General features: G+C 40.1%; 1 protein-coding gene across 1 annotated transcript in view; it reads left to right on the forward strand.

The window, feature by feature from the left end:
* Positions 1 to 14,381: 14,381 nt before the first annotated feature.
* The window catches only part of CDON (cell adhesion associated, oncogene regulated), a 60,531-nt gene continuing 57,429 nt past the window's right edge, over positions 14,382 to 17,483 (forward strand). The window contains exons 1-2 of the mRNA XM_027092917.1: positions 14,382 to 14,654; positions 16,481 to 16,753. Coding sequence (XP_026948718.1) covers positions 14,507 to 14,654; positions 16,481 to 16,753 — 421 coding nt within the window. The 5' untranslated portion in view covers positions 14,382 to 14,506. The remainder of the gene's footprint in view (positions 14,655 to 16,480; positions 16,754 to 17,483) is intronic.

The raw sequence follows: 17,483 nt of genomic DNA on the forward strand, positions 1-17,483 counted from the left end.
CAATTATCCAAATTGGATATGGCTTCTTTGCTGTGTCTCATGCTAGATGTTTTTCCATCTGTAAGATTTATGCCCACGTGTTTAGGATGCATCAGTATTGAGTAGGATTCTCTCTCTGACCACAGCCTTAAGAGTTGACTTTTTATCCTTCCCCAACAGAAATGGAAATGCCTCACTTAGTTTGAAGTGTACCTTCATTGTTCCGTATACGGAGGTCAGGAGGCAAACACCTAAAAAGTCTCTCTCTCTATAAAAGCTGCTTTTTAGATGTTTTATTAGTCCTGCTGTTGGTTATTTTAATTAGTAGTATGTTTTATTTGTACCCTGAGGCTGTTCAAGCAAAGAATGTAATTCAAAGAAACAAAATAATATCTGATGTTTTGGAACACCCACACCTGCCATCTGGGCTTTTCCTCTTAAGTCCTTACTCAGGTTGGCAGGGAAGCTGGGAAGAGAAAAAGAAGACGATTATGTGGAGTTAGGAAGCGTTTTAAATGTAAGTTCTTGGAAAGCTTGATGACGAAGTAGTTTTCAAGTTGCCATCGCTGTTTGCTTCGTAACCAATGGTTCTTTGCTAAGGTAAACCCTGAGTTTTCGTGAGAAGGCCTGTCTTTTCCATTATGTACATGTTTTCTAGCAGTGGTTCAAGAATTCTGTGAAAACCTCACAGATAATTTGACTGTAAGATGGTGGGTGACGCTTTCACAAAGCAGGAAGGTTTGCTAGGGAAATTTCTCCAGTTTCTTTACCTGAAAACAAAGTAAAGGGGCCGCCTCTCCAAGTTCTTACAATGAAATCATAAACTAGTCTCCTGCTTCGTTTTCAACTTGGCTTTTTTTTTTTTTTTTTTTTTTAATAAGAGTGAACACGAACAGTCTGTTTTTTTGCTTTCAACCTGGAGTGCTGAACTATATGCTTTTGCCTTAATTTTTAGAGCTGAAATTTTGTTGATTTTGGATACCTTTGCTGTTTTTACTCCCCCTTTCGTCTTTCATTAGTTCAGTCATTTTGGGAGTCTGCCAAAGATGAGGCAAAACTAATGTGAGAGGTGCATACAAGCTTTTAAGTGATTTTTCATTTAAACACAGCACTTGTAAAATGTGTGTCATAGAATCCTGAAGCTGGGGAAAAAATTGTGGGTTTTTTTTTTCTCCCCACTTGCAGACAGAACCTAAGCCACATTAAATTAGTAAATGTTCTAACTGACTAACATTCTCTAGGAGAAAGAAATACATCACTGTAGACCACCAGCTATTAATTTAAAAATATATATATTTAAAATATACTTATTAAATATTTAAAAATACGTTATTTAAAAAATTCAGACTCCTGTCACTTTTGGAAACTTTTTCATACCTCAAAAAAGTTTTAACTGCTATTGTTTGTATGCAGTTCAAGAGTTAAAGATTCAGAGATTAAGAAATGAGATCTGGTCTCTGTTATCTTATTCTACTTCTATGTTATCTCCCCTCCGCCCAGCTACCTTGAATATATGTACTCAATACATTTTTGTGGTATAAATGAACAAGAAACTGCTTTTTGTGTTTTTAGACTACAGCTTCCAACTCCACTCATAATTTGTCTTAGAAAAAGGGTTGAATGAAGAGATTTTAGAAAATTAAGCTAAGGATCCAATCCACAGCACTCTTATACTTTTAAGCCCTAAATTAATCATCTTCATTATGTAAAGAATAAAGTTTTAACTCTCTTCTAAATCTCACCAACAAAACAAAAACTCCTCAAGTTGTGCATAGAAGCCAATAAGTCCTTAAAATTCCAGCTTACAAGGTACATGGATGTATCAACATATAACATGTATTCTATAAATGTCAGCTATGACATGAATAGTGTGACATGAAGTATTTAAGAAATGTATCAGAACTTAAATATTCAAATGAGAATTGTGTCTTTAAAGAAGTCCGTCTCTTCAGGAAGCTGTATATTTAATCTCACGTTGCTGTTATTGTACTGAGTAATTTGAGGTTCTTTTGGAATTACCTTTACTTCTTACGGCACTTTAAAAAAACTTTTGGTGTTCTTGAGTTTTTTGGAAATAACCATTAATGAATTCATCGGGTGATGCTGATAGAGTTAAGACTATGTGGGGTTAAAAATCAGGTGTAATTATAACCTAATGAGATTATTTTTATACCTTGTTTATACATGGACACTGAAAATGATTAACAAAGGATTTCCAGAAAAGTTTTGCAAAGAGGAGCATCGTTAGAATAAGTTTATCTGTCTTCCCGTTTGGGTCTCTCTGCTGCTACGGCGTTCCAGTGGTATCTGTGTGTATTGTATATGTGTGTGTGTGTCTCCTGTATCAGTGTGTCCTTGAATCCTTTCTTTGGACCGTCCTGTTTACTGTTGCCCAATATAATGTCACGAAGCAGCTGCTCTTGCCTGATACACGTGCAGCCCAGCAGAGTTGTCCCAACAAGCTTTGCTTCATTTCTGGTGGACAGGCTGGACCCAATGCTAAAACTGCGTCTCAGGCTCTCCAGTCGGACTAAAACTTCATGCTATATTGTGCTGTGTTTAGAAAGATATCCCAGTCTTAACTGATCTCTTTTTCTGTTTTCACTTCATCAAGGCATTGTATCTTGATCATTTCTTTGATTTTATCTGTCTATCAAAGCTTCCGGGAATGCAAGTTTTCTTTCTACAGACCAATGTGCATTTTTACTTATTTTCAGGTTTCTCAATCTGTTTGTGGGGATTGCGTACTAACTGCACAGGAATCTGTGACTGACTCGTGTGCCAACTTATGAACGTGTTTGAAGAGTCCCATTCTCAGTACTTGGTGCACAGACACGGTGCTGTGACAGCTTTGATGAAGCCGTGTCTCACCTAATTCCCATCACCAGCTTGAACAAAGCAGGCCTCCTGAGAAATCTAGACCCCTTCAGTTAATTTATGCAGCCAAGTTTAAAGATGGAAGAGGTACTTGGAAACTAGTATCGCTATGTTCCAGATCTCTAGGAAACTCATAATTCAGCAGGTCATATAATATAAAAATCATCCTGAAGGAGGCCCAGTGCTCAACCAGCATTGACTCAAGTTTGTTTGCAGCAAAGATATTTTTTCTTAGATTTCTAAATTTTTCTTATTTTGCTTTTTCCTCAGTGTTTGTATACATTAGAATATATTTCATGGAAACGAGTTTCTCCTTCAATTCTTATTTCCTTGTTATGAAAATGCAGTCTAAACCAAACCCCATGAGGGTGTCTTTCATCATGGCCTGGGAAAATTTGTTCCATTTGGTAAGGTCTGAGCAAGGCATTGGCCTTATTAACAACTCTATTAATTTTATTACCTAACACACCATCTAGAGCTCTTCTTTAAATGTCGTCACTTTCCTCCTCCTCATTCTCCATCAAAGGCGGTTAGCCAGGTGTCTGTCTGGATCTTTATAATATCACCCTGTTCAGGGTTAGCTGGTTCCTTGCAAACTTAAGATTTTGCATTTGGCATGTGTTTTGCGGTTCCCGTCGCTCTCTTATTTTTTCCCGTGAAGCCAGTTCCGATGACAAACCTGAACATCTACTGAGAGTTGGATCTGTGGCAAGTGTTGATTCTGTGATGCTTGCAGAGTAATCCCCTTGAAACTTGCTGTATTCTGTGTTTTTAATAATCTCTCCCAAGTCACTTTTTAGAATTTCACTGTCTGTATGCAGCTGTGCTTTTAAATATTTGTAACGCTCCTGTACAGCCCACTGTGGATGCCAGAATTATCTTATCTCCGCAATTCTTGGTTTCCTGTGCTCTAGAAGCAGGAAGAAATAGCCTCTTTGAAAGACAGTGGAACAGGAACACTTGACTTTTTTTTTTTTAAACACACAAATATTGTGAATAGAACCCAACTGGCTCTCGCTCAGACCCCTTCCCTTTCGGAGTGTAATTAAGACCACATTGACTCCTATTGCAGCTGGCAGCCCCTCACTGTTGCCTTTTTCTACTGTGACCTTTGATCTCCGTGACCTTTCCTGGGGTTAGTCCTAGGCCCTTTTCATTGTGTTGGAGCTGAAGTGGCTCATGTGGAGTTGATTATTTCTTTGCTCGTTTGGCCTTTTTTGGTGCCATAACTCCAAGTCACTTCCATTTTCTTCCTTGACTTTTGATGGTCCACAGTGAAAGGAAATGCTTCTGCAAGCAGCAGGATCAGTGTGCATGCTTGGCTGACTTGATTGAGACTCAGGAGAAGTGGGGGAAGGTTGTGAAGTCTGTAGGTGTCAATGTTTTAAAAAATGTTCAGCCTCCTGACTGCGTGATCCTTCCGAGCTCATGAAGCGGGGACCGCCGAGAGTGCTGCATTTCTCACGGCAAGGAGGACTGAGTTCTGGTGAGAAGAGAGTTCTGCCAGTTGTTGACCTGGCCTGGGTGTTGGACATTCTGCAGCTCTACTTTCACAAGATATATACGTTCCTCGTCCTGCGTCCCAGCTATGAGGCAGGTCGGAGGACGCATCTTTGTCAGTTGCACGTGACTGCTTGAAGGGATTCTCTAGTCTCTAAAAGCACCGAGAATAGCCCCCAGAGATGAACATGCTGACTCTTAGAGGGTGTGTTTGTTGCCACCGAACTTAGGAAAGCACTTTCTTCCCTTCTCCTTTCCTCCACCTCCACCTGCCCCTACCCACGCCTCCAGTCAGACCACTGAAGGATGCCTGCCAGCTGTTACTCTCATTTCTCGGGACCCCATGTGGGCAGCATGAAGACTGTCACTGATCAAAGGCTTTAGTGAAGGAATGCGTCTGGTTACCCTACACTGTGGTACCTTTGAAAGGTATATGGGTGTGAAATTCAGCGACATTTGGAAACTCATTTTTAGGAAGTCTGAGTGTCTGATTCCATCCCTAGAATATCATTTTCTGTCTTTTCCTTTTTGGTTACAAAAATCTTTTTTATTAGTAGTATTGATAATATGAGTTATTCTGAGTGAGGAATGGCTACCCCTTGAAAGGCGATTGTATTGTATTTTATTTTTAGGCTTCAGCTCGAGGCCCCTCCCCCGCAGGGATAACAGTTCCTCTGTGTGCAGACGCCTCCCTCATCTCTCCTAAGCACTCAGGCTTCTTTCCGCTTGCCTGCCAGGTCTTTCTTAGAGTGTCTCTTCTCTCCAACTCAGCTCATTAGCTCCACACCTTAAGATGCATCCTCTCCATTCTCTGCTACCCTCCAAACAGCAACAACAAACCACGGAGAGCCCTGCTGCGTCTGTGCGTTTCCTGTCTTAGGGAAGGCACGGCATCCACGAACTCGCTTGTCCAAATGAGAGATCTGGACAGCAGGTTTCATGCCTTTCTTTATGGCCGAAGCAGTAGGGAAACAGAAGTGGACAGACGATGGATTCCAAAGATGTCTAAGAGATGTATTCCTTCCCAATGCACATCATTCACTATCCAGGTCCTATTCAATTCTACCTCCTAAATATGGCTACACAAAAATTCACCAATTTTGATAAGTCTTTTTTTAAATGCACGCTGATGCGACAGCTGTCACGTACAATCTAACAAAATTGTTTCGAATGAAGTTAAAGACAACTAAGTGTTACTAGAGCCATCTTATGGAAAAAACTGGATGAACCTTTTGGCCAACCCAATAGCTTTTAAATATGTCCATGTCTTAACACTTTTTAAATCTTTTACATTTATCCCCTGATATTTCTCTAGTACAGGTCCCCGTTCTCTTTCACAGCAGCCTCCTAACCCTCTTCAGTCATCCGCCACATTGCAGTGTGAATGATTTTTCAAAGGCACAAGTCTGATCTTGTCCCTGGCCTGCTTCAAAGCTGTTCATACTCCTCTCTCAGGAAAAAAGCCAAGCACCCTAACCCGATTTATTTTGTTCTTTATGCTCTAGCTTCTACTCACCTATGTGCCTTACCTGTCACCTGTCAATCCCGTCCTTACTCCCCTCTCCAGCCCATTCTTCCTTGCTCTCTGCCTCTGGTTCTGCACACAGACTCTTCCTTCTGCTTGGAAGACGTCCCTCCCCTTGCTTGTCCTCCCTCCTCCCGAACTTCTCCATCTGATTCACCGAATCATCGCTGCCTCTGGGGAGTCTTCTCAGCCGCCGAGTCTTGGTTGGGTAACCCTTCTGTTTTCCCCGTAGCACCTGTACTTGCTTTATTCTGGGGCTCACCTATCCCTTCCTCACTTACGTACTTTAATTCCTGAAAACCTTTATTTCCTAAAAGCCTTGCTGCTGCTGCTTTCTTTTTCGCCATGCCCCGTGGCTTGCAGGATCTTAGTTCCCCGACCAGGGATTGAACCGGGGCCACGGCAGTGAAAGCACTGTGTCCTTACCACCGGCCCGCCAGGGAATTCCACTAAAAAGCCTCGCTTCTTGGTGAAAGCCATTTTCATTGATTTTGGTGGAAAAAAAAAATCATGTGTTCCCTCCCAAACCAAGAGAGCTACACTGCTTTCACAGATAGAAAAATAGATCAACTAAGCAATAAAAACAAATTTGTGTAGGTGATAAACAATATTTTGAAAGTAAATGAATAGTTTGTTCCTAAATATATTGCAGTGATTTTATTGTCCTCAGCAAAGGAGAAAGAGAAGACTTGAGGGTGGTGACTGGTGAAGGAGGGCTGGTGAGGAAGTCCTTCAGAGGCGGGGGAGTCGGGAAGTGGACTTGGAGACAGGAAGTCTTCTAAAGGCATGTAGTTATCTTGCAGTCCCATGGCACTTAAAGTTACAGCACACAAAAGCACCTTATGGTGAAATAAAGGCTAAGCGGCGAAGTGTTCCACCAGTTGTGGAAATGATGCATCCCCGCTGGTGGGTGTGTCTTTGACCGAAGCTGTAACATCAAAGTTCCATTGTTTAGTTTCTGATTGAAAAAGTTATATAAAAGTTTATACCAAATAAAAAGAAGCCATCTGCAACATGGAATAACTTCACAGGAGCCCCTGTGGCAAAACATTTACTCATTCTGTTAGGTGAGGCTGTGTTTGAACAGCTTCTTTAGTTGTCACCTGTCCTCACCTGACTCAAAACCTCCTGAAGGCAGCTACGCTGCCTGTTTTCTCCCTGGCTGAGTTTCCAGCATAGCACAGCGCCTGACACGTAGTAGGCAGGCACTAAGTATTTGTTGAATGAAACATGAATTCCTCTGCTTTGAATTCTTCTAATGCTTTTTACTGTCTCATTTACTTGTTATCATTTTCTTTATTCCAAAGTTAATTCAAGCCCTCTTTTCCTAATTAGGCTGCAGTATCCTTCAGTTCAGGAATTATACCTTCCTCATCTTCCTCATTTTTGTACCCTCCCAGGATCTTGCCCAGAGTAGATGCCCTACGTATGGAATTAATTGACTGGATGAATATTTCTTGGAAAAAGTAAGATTCTTTGAGAAATCTGTGCAGGATTAGCTAAATTATTCAAATATTCAGAATGAAGAAAACTTTGAGAGGAGATTTAAAGCTGGATGTGATTAAGGTCAAGGTGGTTCAATAGGTTAAAAAAAAGCATATATTGTGTTGGACTTCCGTAACTGAAATTGTGCTGAATTAATCAGTGCCTAATAAAAAAAATTAAAGTAGACATGCTTTATTTTTTCTTTTGTTTAGTTATTTCTGAAAACTCATTTTTTCTCAACAATAGAGAAATAGGATGTTTTGAAATAGAGGGTTTGAAAGTAAGAATCAATCTTTTTTTTTTTTAAGAAGGAAATTACTATTTCATGAAGAAAACGATGCCTTTAAAAAAGAAAACTAAGTTAAAGAATTTTCTATTTTGAAGAACAGTACTGATCCCAAAGCTGAGTTTTTGTTCACAAATTAATCCCAGTTATTCCCTAAGCCTCAAAGAAAACTATAAGAAAGTCTGATATAGGAGTCTAGGGAGGGGATAGTTCAGAGAGACAGCTTTAGGAAAGCAAAGGCGTTCCTTTAAAAACAGAGGAATCAAATCTAGAAATTCAGGACTTTCCCCAAAGGATTATTCTGGCAGCATGTTGAAAAGGGGTTATAAAAGCATGAAGTTCACAACCTGAACAATAAGTTAAGTAAATGTTAGGGAACTATTTCCTTTCTTATTCTGAGACGAGGCATACCTTTAGCTTCCCTTTGCCGACAGAAATTCTCTTAAGCCTGGGATGGCTTAAAAGTACAGTTTGTAATGTGAGACAAATTGCCTTCTCTGCAGGCAGGAGAGGCCTAGAGAAAGCCCTGTAACTCAGGAGACACCAGCTAGTCTTTAGGCCAGGACTCAAGGAGCAGCACTTGGGCCATATGAGAGTGGGGAGTGGGGAGGAGAATGGGTAAAAAAAAGATTTTTACCGCATGGAGGAAAGAGTTATCCCCTGATCCTGATTTGTAGGTTGAATGGGATACTACACTTAGCTGTTCTTTTTCTTGTGCTTTTTTTTTTTTTTTTGTACTCTGAAGAGACTGTACTGCCAGGTGCTTTCTTGGGAGCAAAGTGACCACTGAGCATCTTCTCAGACACTTAAGTCAGCCACTCAGAACTGCAGTGAAAATAATGGATGTTGGCCTTTAACTTCCTCTGAGTATAGGAAGGAGGTAGAAGAACTTCCTCACGACCATGTTAATTCCTTCTGAGACCAGTGAGTTGGATAAGCCTTGATGGTTGTGTTTTTCACATGGGAAATTGATCAGGCCTTTGCCAGTGTCCAGTAGTAAGACAAGATCAAACCCAATTTAAAGTCCAAGTCCTTGAGTTATTTTACTACCTCTAGTAGTTTAGGGAAGTAGGGGTATATATATGCTTAATGGACACGGAAAGCAGTAAGGAAGAGAGGATAATGGTTGGGAATGAATGGTAACTTACTATTTTGAACGCCAGCAAATACTGCCAGAAAGCGTCTGTCAGCAGTTCTTGCGTACAGATTTCTTTTCAGACAAATACACGTTATAAATTAAAATCACACAGTATAACAACCTCAACACACAACCCCTTAACTTACTTGAAGTGAATTTTGGGTAAAAAGCAGAGATTTTTGTGTCCATGGTGTTTTTTTGTAATTGAAAGTTCAGAGATGGACAAGGTTTGATCAGGGTAGCCTGCGGTGTCCATTATTGTTATTCTTTCTGCAGTTACTTTCATATAAATTTCGAATATTGTTAGAGAAACCCCTACCAGATTAGACAGTGAATGTTGCTTTATACCCTATAAAATATTTTAATTAATTTCTCAAATTCATGTTTGATATCCACACTTCGCTTACCTCAGTGTAAGGAAATAAACAGTCTGCTGGTGAGCAGGGTTCCCCCCACGTGCTGGTGGCGGTTGATGGGGATCAGCTTGTGCCTCGTTGCCATCTTTTTGGACGACAACCTCAACCATCTATATATTTAGTCTTAAAAATGTTTTTACTCCTTGGCCCAATAATTTCACTTTTAAAAGTCAGTTCTAAAGACATGCTTAGAAGAGTAGTTAAAGATTTATGGACAAAGATACTCACAGCAGTATTATCTGTAATAGCGAAAAAACCCCACAAAACCAAAAATATACATATGGACACACATATAAAAAAGTGGAGCCTAACCAATAGGGAATGGCTAAGCAAATTAAGTGTTGATACATACATTCAATAAGTATCTATAGCTGTTACAAATTATGTGTATGAAAAATTTCAATAAACATGATCATTAGATGATAAATGAAAAAAGCAGGATTTAAAACTATATTCCATATATATTATGATCTTCAGTTATGTAAATATACACCATATGAAAAGGATTAGTTGAAAATGGATTGAGATATTGATGTGTTATCTTTAGGTGATAGAATTGTCATGCTTACTTGCCTTTTTTTTGTACATTCATTCCACATTTTTATGCTAAATGTGTAATTTTCTTTGTCATTGAGTATTTGTAGAAACTTTCTGTTAACAATTTTCTACTTGATAAAATAGCATATTCACTGTAGAATATGTGAAAGAAAACCTTGAATATTTTGTTTAGAATATCACCTGGCATTATGTTAACCACTTTGGATGCTTAAAAAAATATTCTAAATGAGAAAAACACTGCAGTCTGAAAAATGGCAATGTAATTTAAATCAGAATTCTGTTTTATCTGATATGATTTAAATCCAAATTCTGTTTTGAATTTTTACATGAGAATATTTGAATGGTACGTATGCTAGAACAGAGGTCAGACAGCCTTGGCAAGTGACGTGTGATGGGGTGGGCTGGTGTCCTCTTACTGTGGACCTTTTCTCTGCCGGCCACTGTTTCCAGATCAGAAAAGGAGGATGGGATAACAGTTTCTATGCAGAGGAAATCAGGGCTGTTTTCTCCCTTGCCAAGGTAAATTTTTGTGGGTAAGAAAGATGACATATGTGCTAAGGCCACTGATCTGTGTGTGAGAAGATGGCAGGAACCTTGTTCAGTTATGATAAATTTGGCCAAACAAATTGTTCATTTGCGAGCAATGCAGGGAAATGATACATATTTATATGTATGTGTATATAAATTAAAAATATATAAAATTTGTATATACTTATATACATTTATAGTATACACATATATTTATGTATAGATGTTAGATATGTATGTTAAAATATATTTCTTGTTTTCCAATAACTTAACTAGTCAAGTAGCAATAGCACTAATATTATTAAGAAGTTTCCTCTTTCGACAAATATAGTACTTTTGAAAGTGACATAGTATTGAATAACTTTCCAGCAGTGCTAATGCATATACCCTGATTTATACATCCTCTAACCCTCCTTATGGTCAGGGATGTTTGTTTGTGAGGTTGGACCTAGGTTGCTCTTGGTGGCTGTTGAATATAATTTCAAGCCACCTGACCCGTAGAGCAACAGAACCCAGGTTGTTGTCCTGAATATCACAATTTTCTAACAAGCTGAGCAGGCTTGCCACAGAGAAATATAAACCAAGTCAACAAATATTTAGTCAGTGACTGTGAGGGTCATAATTTCTTTCCAACCTCTCAAATCAACTGACAGCACGTTAACCTAATAGAAAGATAGGCACATTCCTGTGTGATAATATTTAGGTAGCAATAATGAGCTGTGATGTTTTAAAGGACAGCTGTAAAGTAACTCACTAGATCACGTGCTGGGGTTAAAGTTGACTCTGGAATTTGTTTCACTGCTTTTCAATAAATAAATAGTCGAGGAAAGATTTGGCAAAAGGAAGAAACTCTCTTCCTTGTCCTCAGGAAGGTGCCTCCTGTTAACAAGTTGTTTGAATGTTTACTCTGCCGTGACTGCTTAGCAATGGTGTGTCAGTTCTTACCCTTGAACCAAGGGAAGAATTCAAATAAACCAAAAAGGTTTTCACACAGCTGGCCCCTTCTGCCAGCGGGTGGTACCAGAGTATTTTCTCCCACTTTTAGAAGAGCTCAGCAAGGGCTTCCCTGGTGGCGCAGTGGTTGGGAGTCTGCCTGCCGATGCAGGGGACACGGGCTCGTGCCCCGGTCCGGGAAGATCCCACATGCTGCGGAGCCTGCGCGTCCGGAGCCTGTGCTCCGCAATGGGAGAGGCCACAACAGTGAGAGGCCCGCGTACCGCAAAAAAAAAAAAAAAAGAGCTCAGCAAGAAAACATTTAAAAGGCATTCCTTGAACTGATAGTCCACGATGTAGATAAACTTGAGTTTGCAACTTGGAGATTTTGGAGTACCTGGTGTAGAGAAGTGAGCAGATCCTGGGAGATATTTGATTTCTTCAAAGCCATACTTAAGGTGCCTTACTTTGTATTACTACCCAGTTTCATCAATGGTTAGAATTAACCTTTCTTTTCACAGATGAGTACACACGTAGAATTCTCATTTCTAAAATGTCATTAATGTAACTCTGGCATTACATTTTGTTGTATTCTGTAGTCAGATTCTGTGTCCTGGCCAAGCAGGAATGTAGGGGAGAATTTGTCGACACAATAACCACTCTTTGGATCTCTAGCCTAGCATGGTGCCTGGCATACAGTAGGCGCTTACTTTATGTTTGCTAATTTTTGAAATCATATATATGAATGCATAAGTGAATGAAAGAATAAAAATATAGCTAGGTTACACTGAATTCAGTAGAGATAACAGTTCTCATTAAATACTGCTCTCTAAGGTACTTCTGGGAATTACGTTACATTAAGGTATTCCTTTCATTTTAAGAAACATCAAGTGCCTCTTTTCTGCTAGGCATTAGAATTTGCAAAGTTGGATATGACATCATTCTTGCCTTCAAAGAGGACATAGTTATGTAACCAGGTAAATTGCAGAGCACGGTAGTGAGTGCAGTGGTAGATAGTGACCAAGGTGTAGAGTAGCACAGAGAAGGAATGAACCATATCTGGAGGATGGCATGGACCTTGTGAATATTCCGAATTTATTCATCTTGTTTACTTTCCATCTCTCCCACAGAATGTAAGGTATACATTTTTGTCTGTTACTTATTTTTACTTACATATATATTTAAGTGCTCTATCTCCAGCTCTTAGAATGGTACCCATCATATAATAAAGATTCAGTAAATATTTGTTGCATGAATGATTTTCCTTCCAAAAGGAATTTACCAATTATATTTCACCAACGAGATATTATAGTGATTTTTACGCACATCCTTACCAGTGCTGGGTTTTGTGAAACTTTTTTTAGCTTTGTAAATGTGTTATATTATCTCTATATTAAAAAAACACATAAACAAACATTTCCATGGCTGCCATCCATCCATCCCCAGCAATTCTCTCTGTTTTTCTGCTGCCCTTTTATAGCAAATCCTTGAAGGAGTTTTCTGTGCCTGTTTCTTCATTTCCTCCCTTCCCATCCTATCCTGAACTGATCAGACTTTTGTCCCTTCTCCACTGAAACCGTTCTTGCTATATCACCCATGGTCTTCTTCATGGCTTTCTGATGCCATCTTATCTTACTCTGTTACTCAGCAGTGTTTGAGATGGGTTGATTACTCTCTTCTTCCAGAAATATTTTCCATTTTTCTCCCTAGATGCAACATGCCCCTGGATTTCTTCTTATTTTGTTGGCTACTTCTTCTTAGTCTCCATTATTACTTCTTTCTCCTCTATTCAGTGTCTAAAGGTTGGAGTATCTTTCCTCCTCTATCATATTTTCCTTAGTGCTTATCTAGCGCCAAGGCTTTAGTACATGTAACACCTGCATTTTCAGCTCTGACTTCTTCCCACAGCTCCAGACTCCTATATGCAACTGTCGACTAGTTACTGGTACTCGGATCCCTCACAGATCTCAGACTTTCCATGGCCAAAGCACAGCTGTTGAGCAGCCTCCTCTTCAGCCGTTTCCCCTGCTCGTCTTCCCCATTTCAGGAAGCAGAACTTTTACTTATTCTGTTACACCAAAAACTAAGAGTTGTCTTTGATATAGCTCTTTCTCTCACACTTTTTTTTTTTTTTTTTTTTTTTTTTTTTGCTGTACGCGGGACTCTTACTGTTGTGGCCTCTCCCGATGCGGAGCACAGGCTCACGGGCCCAGCCGCTCCGCGGCATGTGGGATCCTCCCGGACCGGGGCACGAACCCGTGTCCCCTGCATCGGCAGGCGGACTCCCAACCACTGCGCCGCCAGGGAAGCCCTCTCTCACACTTTTTATCCAAACCTTCATCAGCTTGGTTTAAGCTTTAGTGTATGTTCTGAAGCCGGTGATTTTCCTCAGCACCTCCACAGCTGACTCACTGGACTCACCCACCACGTGCTCATCTCTCTCCCCAGCGATCTCGTAACTTCCCACTTGGTCTCCCTCCTCCATCCCGGCCCCACTTCAGTCTAGTCTCCATCAGCCAGTGATCTCCTTAAAGCATAATGAGATCCCATCCCTCCCTTCTCTAAGTCCTCCAAGGGTCTGCCATCGCATTTAGAATAAATGCCAAAACCTTCAGCGTGGCCTTTGAAGCTGGGCAGGGTCTAGCCCGGCTTTCCCGTGTGCTCTCTACTTGGCTCATCCCACTCTCACCACAGTGGTCTTTGGATTTCTGCAGACAAACTCGATCCCCACACAGGCCTGCCCCTGGTATTCTCTGCACAATCCATGAGTCCCCCACCTGAAAAAAGGGAAGAAAACCAGGAGTACCTGACTCATAGGCTTGTCGTGAAGGTTCAGTTAATGTATGAAAAGCACTGAGATGGTGTCTGGCTCGTACAAGCACTATATAAACGTTAGTTATTATTTTGTTGTTATTGTTTCTGTTTTAAGGAACATAGAGGAGGAATGCATCTGAGTTGTGTTGAGTTTTAGATGGTTGTGAGATGTACAAAGAGAAAGGCGCTAAAGGCCATTATGTATTCATTTGGAACGATTGGTTCTGTGTAAAATAAGTGTCTTAGTATCTTGGAAGAATGAGCAGAATTTCTAACTTTAATTTAACGTCTAGAGATTAGCTTGTGAATTGGGAAGATGTGGATCATTGAATGCCTTGTATTTGACGCAGTCTATGTGGAGCTTTCAAAATAGAGGGCAGCCACTGTGTTCATAACTCGGGCTGGCTATTCAGATAAAAAATTCCAACTGTTTTTGTACTTTAGAATTCTTCCTTTTTTTTTTTTTGATGTCTTTTAGTAAGCCAAGGCCTGGATTTTGCCCTGGAAGTCTGTCCTGCCCGCTTCTGCAATCTGGCGCTATGCATCCAGTTGCTGGACCCTTACAGACACTGCTCTATGTTACTCTCCCGATTCTGTGCTCTTCCGTGAGTCCAGGTAAGAGGAGAAGAATGGTAGTTTGGGCCTGAAGCTTTTCCTCATCTCAATCCTGTGAAGAACTTCGACTTTAATGCTTCGACGATAGTGATGGTTTCTAAAGACGTTTCTAAGATTTGTTTGACCAGTGGAATGATTTTAAAACTTTGATTCATTAAGCAATTTAAGGATCTCTTAGGAGTGCTTCTGGGCACTCGCAGGCCTTCCCATCATTGTCCGTATAATTTATTCCTTTTGTTGTCTTGAAAATAAATATTTTCCGAACATGCTTTTTTTCAGTGAGGATATGTTACAAATCTCTGAATTTGGAAATTATGATAGGAATAAAATGCTGACTACACACCACCAAAGAGGAATTTTAGAATCCGTATGTAAGAGTACTCAACTTGGAGTGAGAGAACTTGGTTCAAATCCCAGGTCTCTCATGATCTTGCCTAATTTATTACCTAACTCTGGGTTACTAAAAAGCTTAAATGTGTTTATTATTAAATGTATATGTAAGCCTGAGGCTAATTCATGGCCCATATGCATTTCTTTTTATTTTAGATAAGTGTGAAGATTTATATAGGAGTATATACAAATACGGTGATGTTTATTTATTAAGTAATGTTTGTTTATTATCTTTGTTAAAAATACTGTAAGGGACTTAGACTTAGTAAGGGAAAATTAGTAAGGGAAAATTAGTAAGGGAAAATCAACTTAGTAAGGGAAAATTGATTTAGTGGTTTTTGTTTGTTTGTTTGTTTGTTTGTTTTTTGCGGTACGCGGGCCTCTCACTGCTGTGGCCTCTCCCGTCGCGGAGCACAGGCTCCGGACGCACAGGCTCAGTGGCCATGGCTCACGGGCCCAGCCGCTCCACGGCATGTGGGATCTTCCCGGACCGGGGCACGAACACCGTGTCCCCTGCATCGGCAGGTGGACTCTCAACCACTGCGCCACCAGGGAAGCCCGATTTAGTGGTTTTATTTCTGGGTTTTTTTTTTTGGCTAAATAGCAACCTCAGATTCAGTCAAGGCATTTCCTTTAATCTTTATTTCTGGTAAAATATCCTATAAAAGTAGATTCAGAAATTTATTATTTTTTTCTTTTAACTATTTTATTACACCAGATTATTAGTATCCCTGTCCCCCGCCCTCATTTTTGGGTGGAGGGGAGGGATCTGTTTTGATACTTGAGCGCAAGAACCCCTCTCCCCCAAGTTACTGGAGGAATAGACATAACAAATGAAACTATTCCAAACACCAAATAAAAATATTACGATTGATACCCCGTTTATCCTCATATCCCCAAAAGGATAGACTTTGTATTTCAGTGTGGCTTCCTAACTTTCTACTTCTGCGTTCTTAAAAGTTGAACATTACTTATATTAAAGGGAAGTAGTCAAATTATTTTGAGAAAATAATTTGCTCTTAAAGTCAAACCCTGTTGGTAATATGGAAGAGAATTCTTTTGATTTTGAAAGTCATCTTCTCTTTTTCAGATTCTTAATTTCCATTTTTTAAAAGCTACTTCATTAGAAGAGCAGTTTACCATTTCTCATTTATAGAATTAGTATTTTGTTTTATTTATATCATAAGGATTCTCATCTGTGCTGCCCTAACTGTTAAGTTCTCCATTGGTATGTTGCCTTCTTTCTTCCAAAATATAAGAATGTTCCTAGAACTCTTACAAGCTCTCAGGACCATAACGTATAAAGTAAGGGATTGCCTTTCGTTTTGTAGATTCAGATGAAGTATATTAAACTTGCTCTTCTTTCTCTCTCCCCTTGTCTCCTCTTCTCTCCCACTCCCCCCACCCCTTTGCACACGGGGACTGTTCCCTTGTAGACTTGGCACCTTATTTTATTTCTGAGCCATTGTCTGCCGTCCAGAAACTTGGTGGACCTGTAGTACTGCATTGTTCTGCTAAACCTGTGACTGCTCGTATCTCATGGTTGCATAATGGAAAAAGATTGGACAGAAATGTGGAACAGATTAAGGTTCACCAGGGGACGTTGACTATCCTTTCTCTTAACCCCTCCCTGTCGGGTTATTACCAGTGCATTGCCAACAATAGCATTGGCGCCGTTGTGAGTGGTCCTGCAACCATATCGACTGCAGGTGAGTCTGATTTTGTCCCTGTTACAGATGCTTTTTTCCTGAAATTACTGTTAATACTTGCATTTTTTTGAGTACTTGGAGGAGCGTGGGCTTTGGAGTAAGACACGTATGCGTTCTCATCCCAGCCTTGACACTCGCTGTGTGTTTAACCTGGGGGACGATACTTGAGCCTTGCTTAGTGTCTTCCTCTGTATCAAGGGATCTGGACATTATTTTGTGCAGCGTTAGGACAATTTTCTAACGTGAATCTGAATTTCTTTGTGAGTATTTAAAAGTCCTTAATATCAACAACCAAAAAAGCTGTTGTCCGCTTTGACAGTTATTTCATGCCATCCTTTATCTTTTTTGCACATCTAATTGTTTTATTTGCCTTGATTACAGAGTGATTTTCATGTATTTAATTGAAACCAGGCTAAAGAAGTGGGGTAGAAAAATAACTGTAAGGAAAGGAATGTTGAGTATTGAACTTATGGAAAAATCTGGTATGTGTGGTTTTCTTAGTAAGTTTGAGCCATCTGCCTTTCAAACGGTGATGGCTTCCAGTAATGGAAAGCGTCTTTGTGAGGGCACCCCTATTTACAGAACAAATCTGGATTCCCCAGGAGTAGTGAGTTTGTCATAACTGAGAAGAGTAAATGTTTTGGTAGAGCTGTGACCCGTGGACAGCTCCAAGCCACACACCGGAGGGCTGAATTCCTAGGGGCAGGCTGCAGAGTGCTTTCAGCACTGG

This window comes from Aethalodelphis obliquidens, unplaced genomic scaffold (assembly GCF_003676395.1).
Source record: "Aethalodelphis obliquidens isolate GAN/ISIS:26980383/991018 unplaced genomic scaffold, ASM367639v1 scaffold82, whole genome shotgun sequence".
NCBI lineage: Eukaryota > Metazoa > Chordata > Mammalia > Artiodactyla > Delphinidae > Aethalodelphis > Aethalodelphis obliquidens.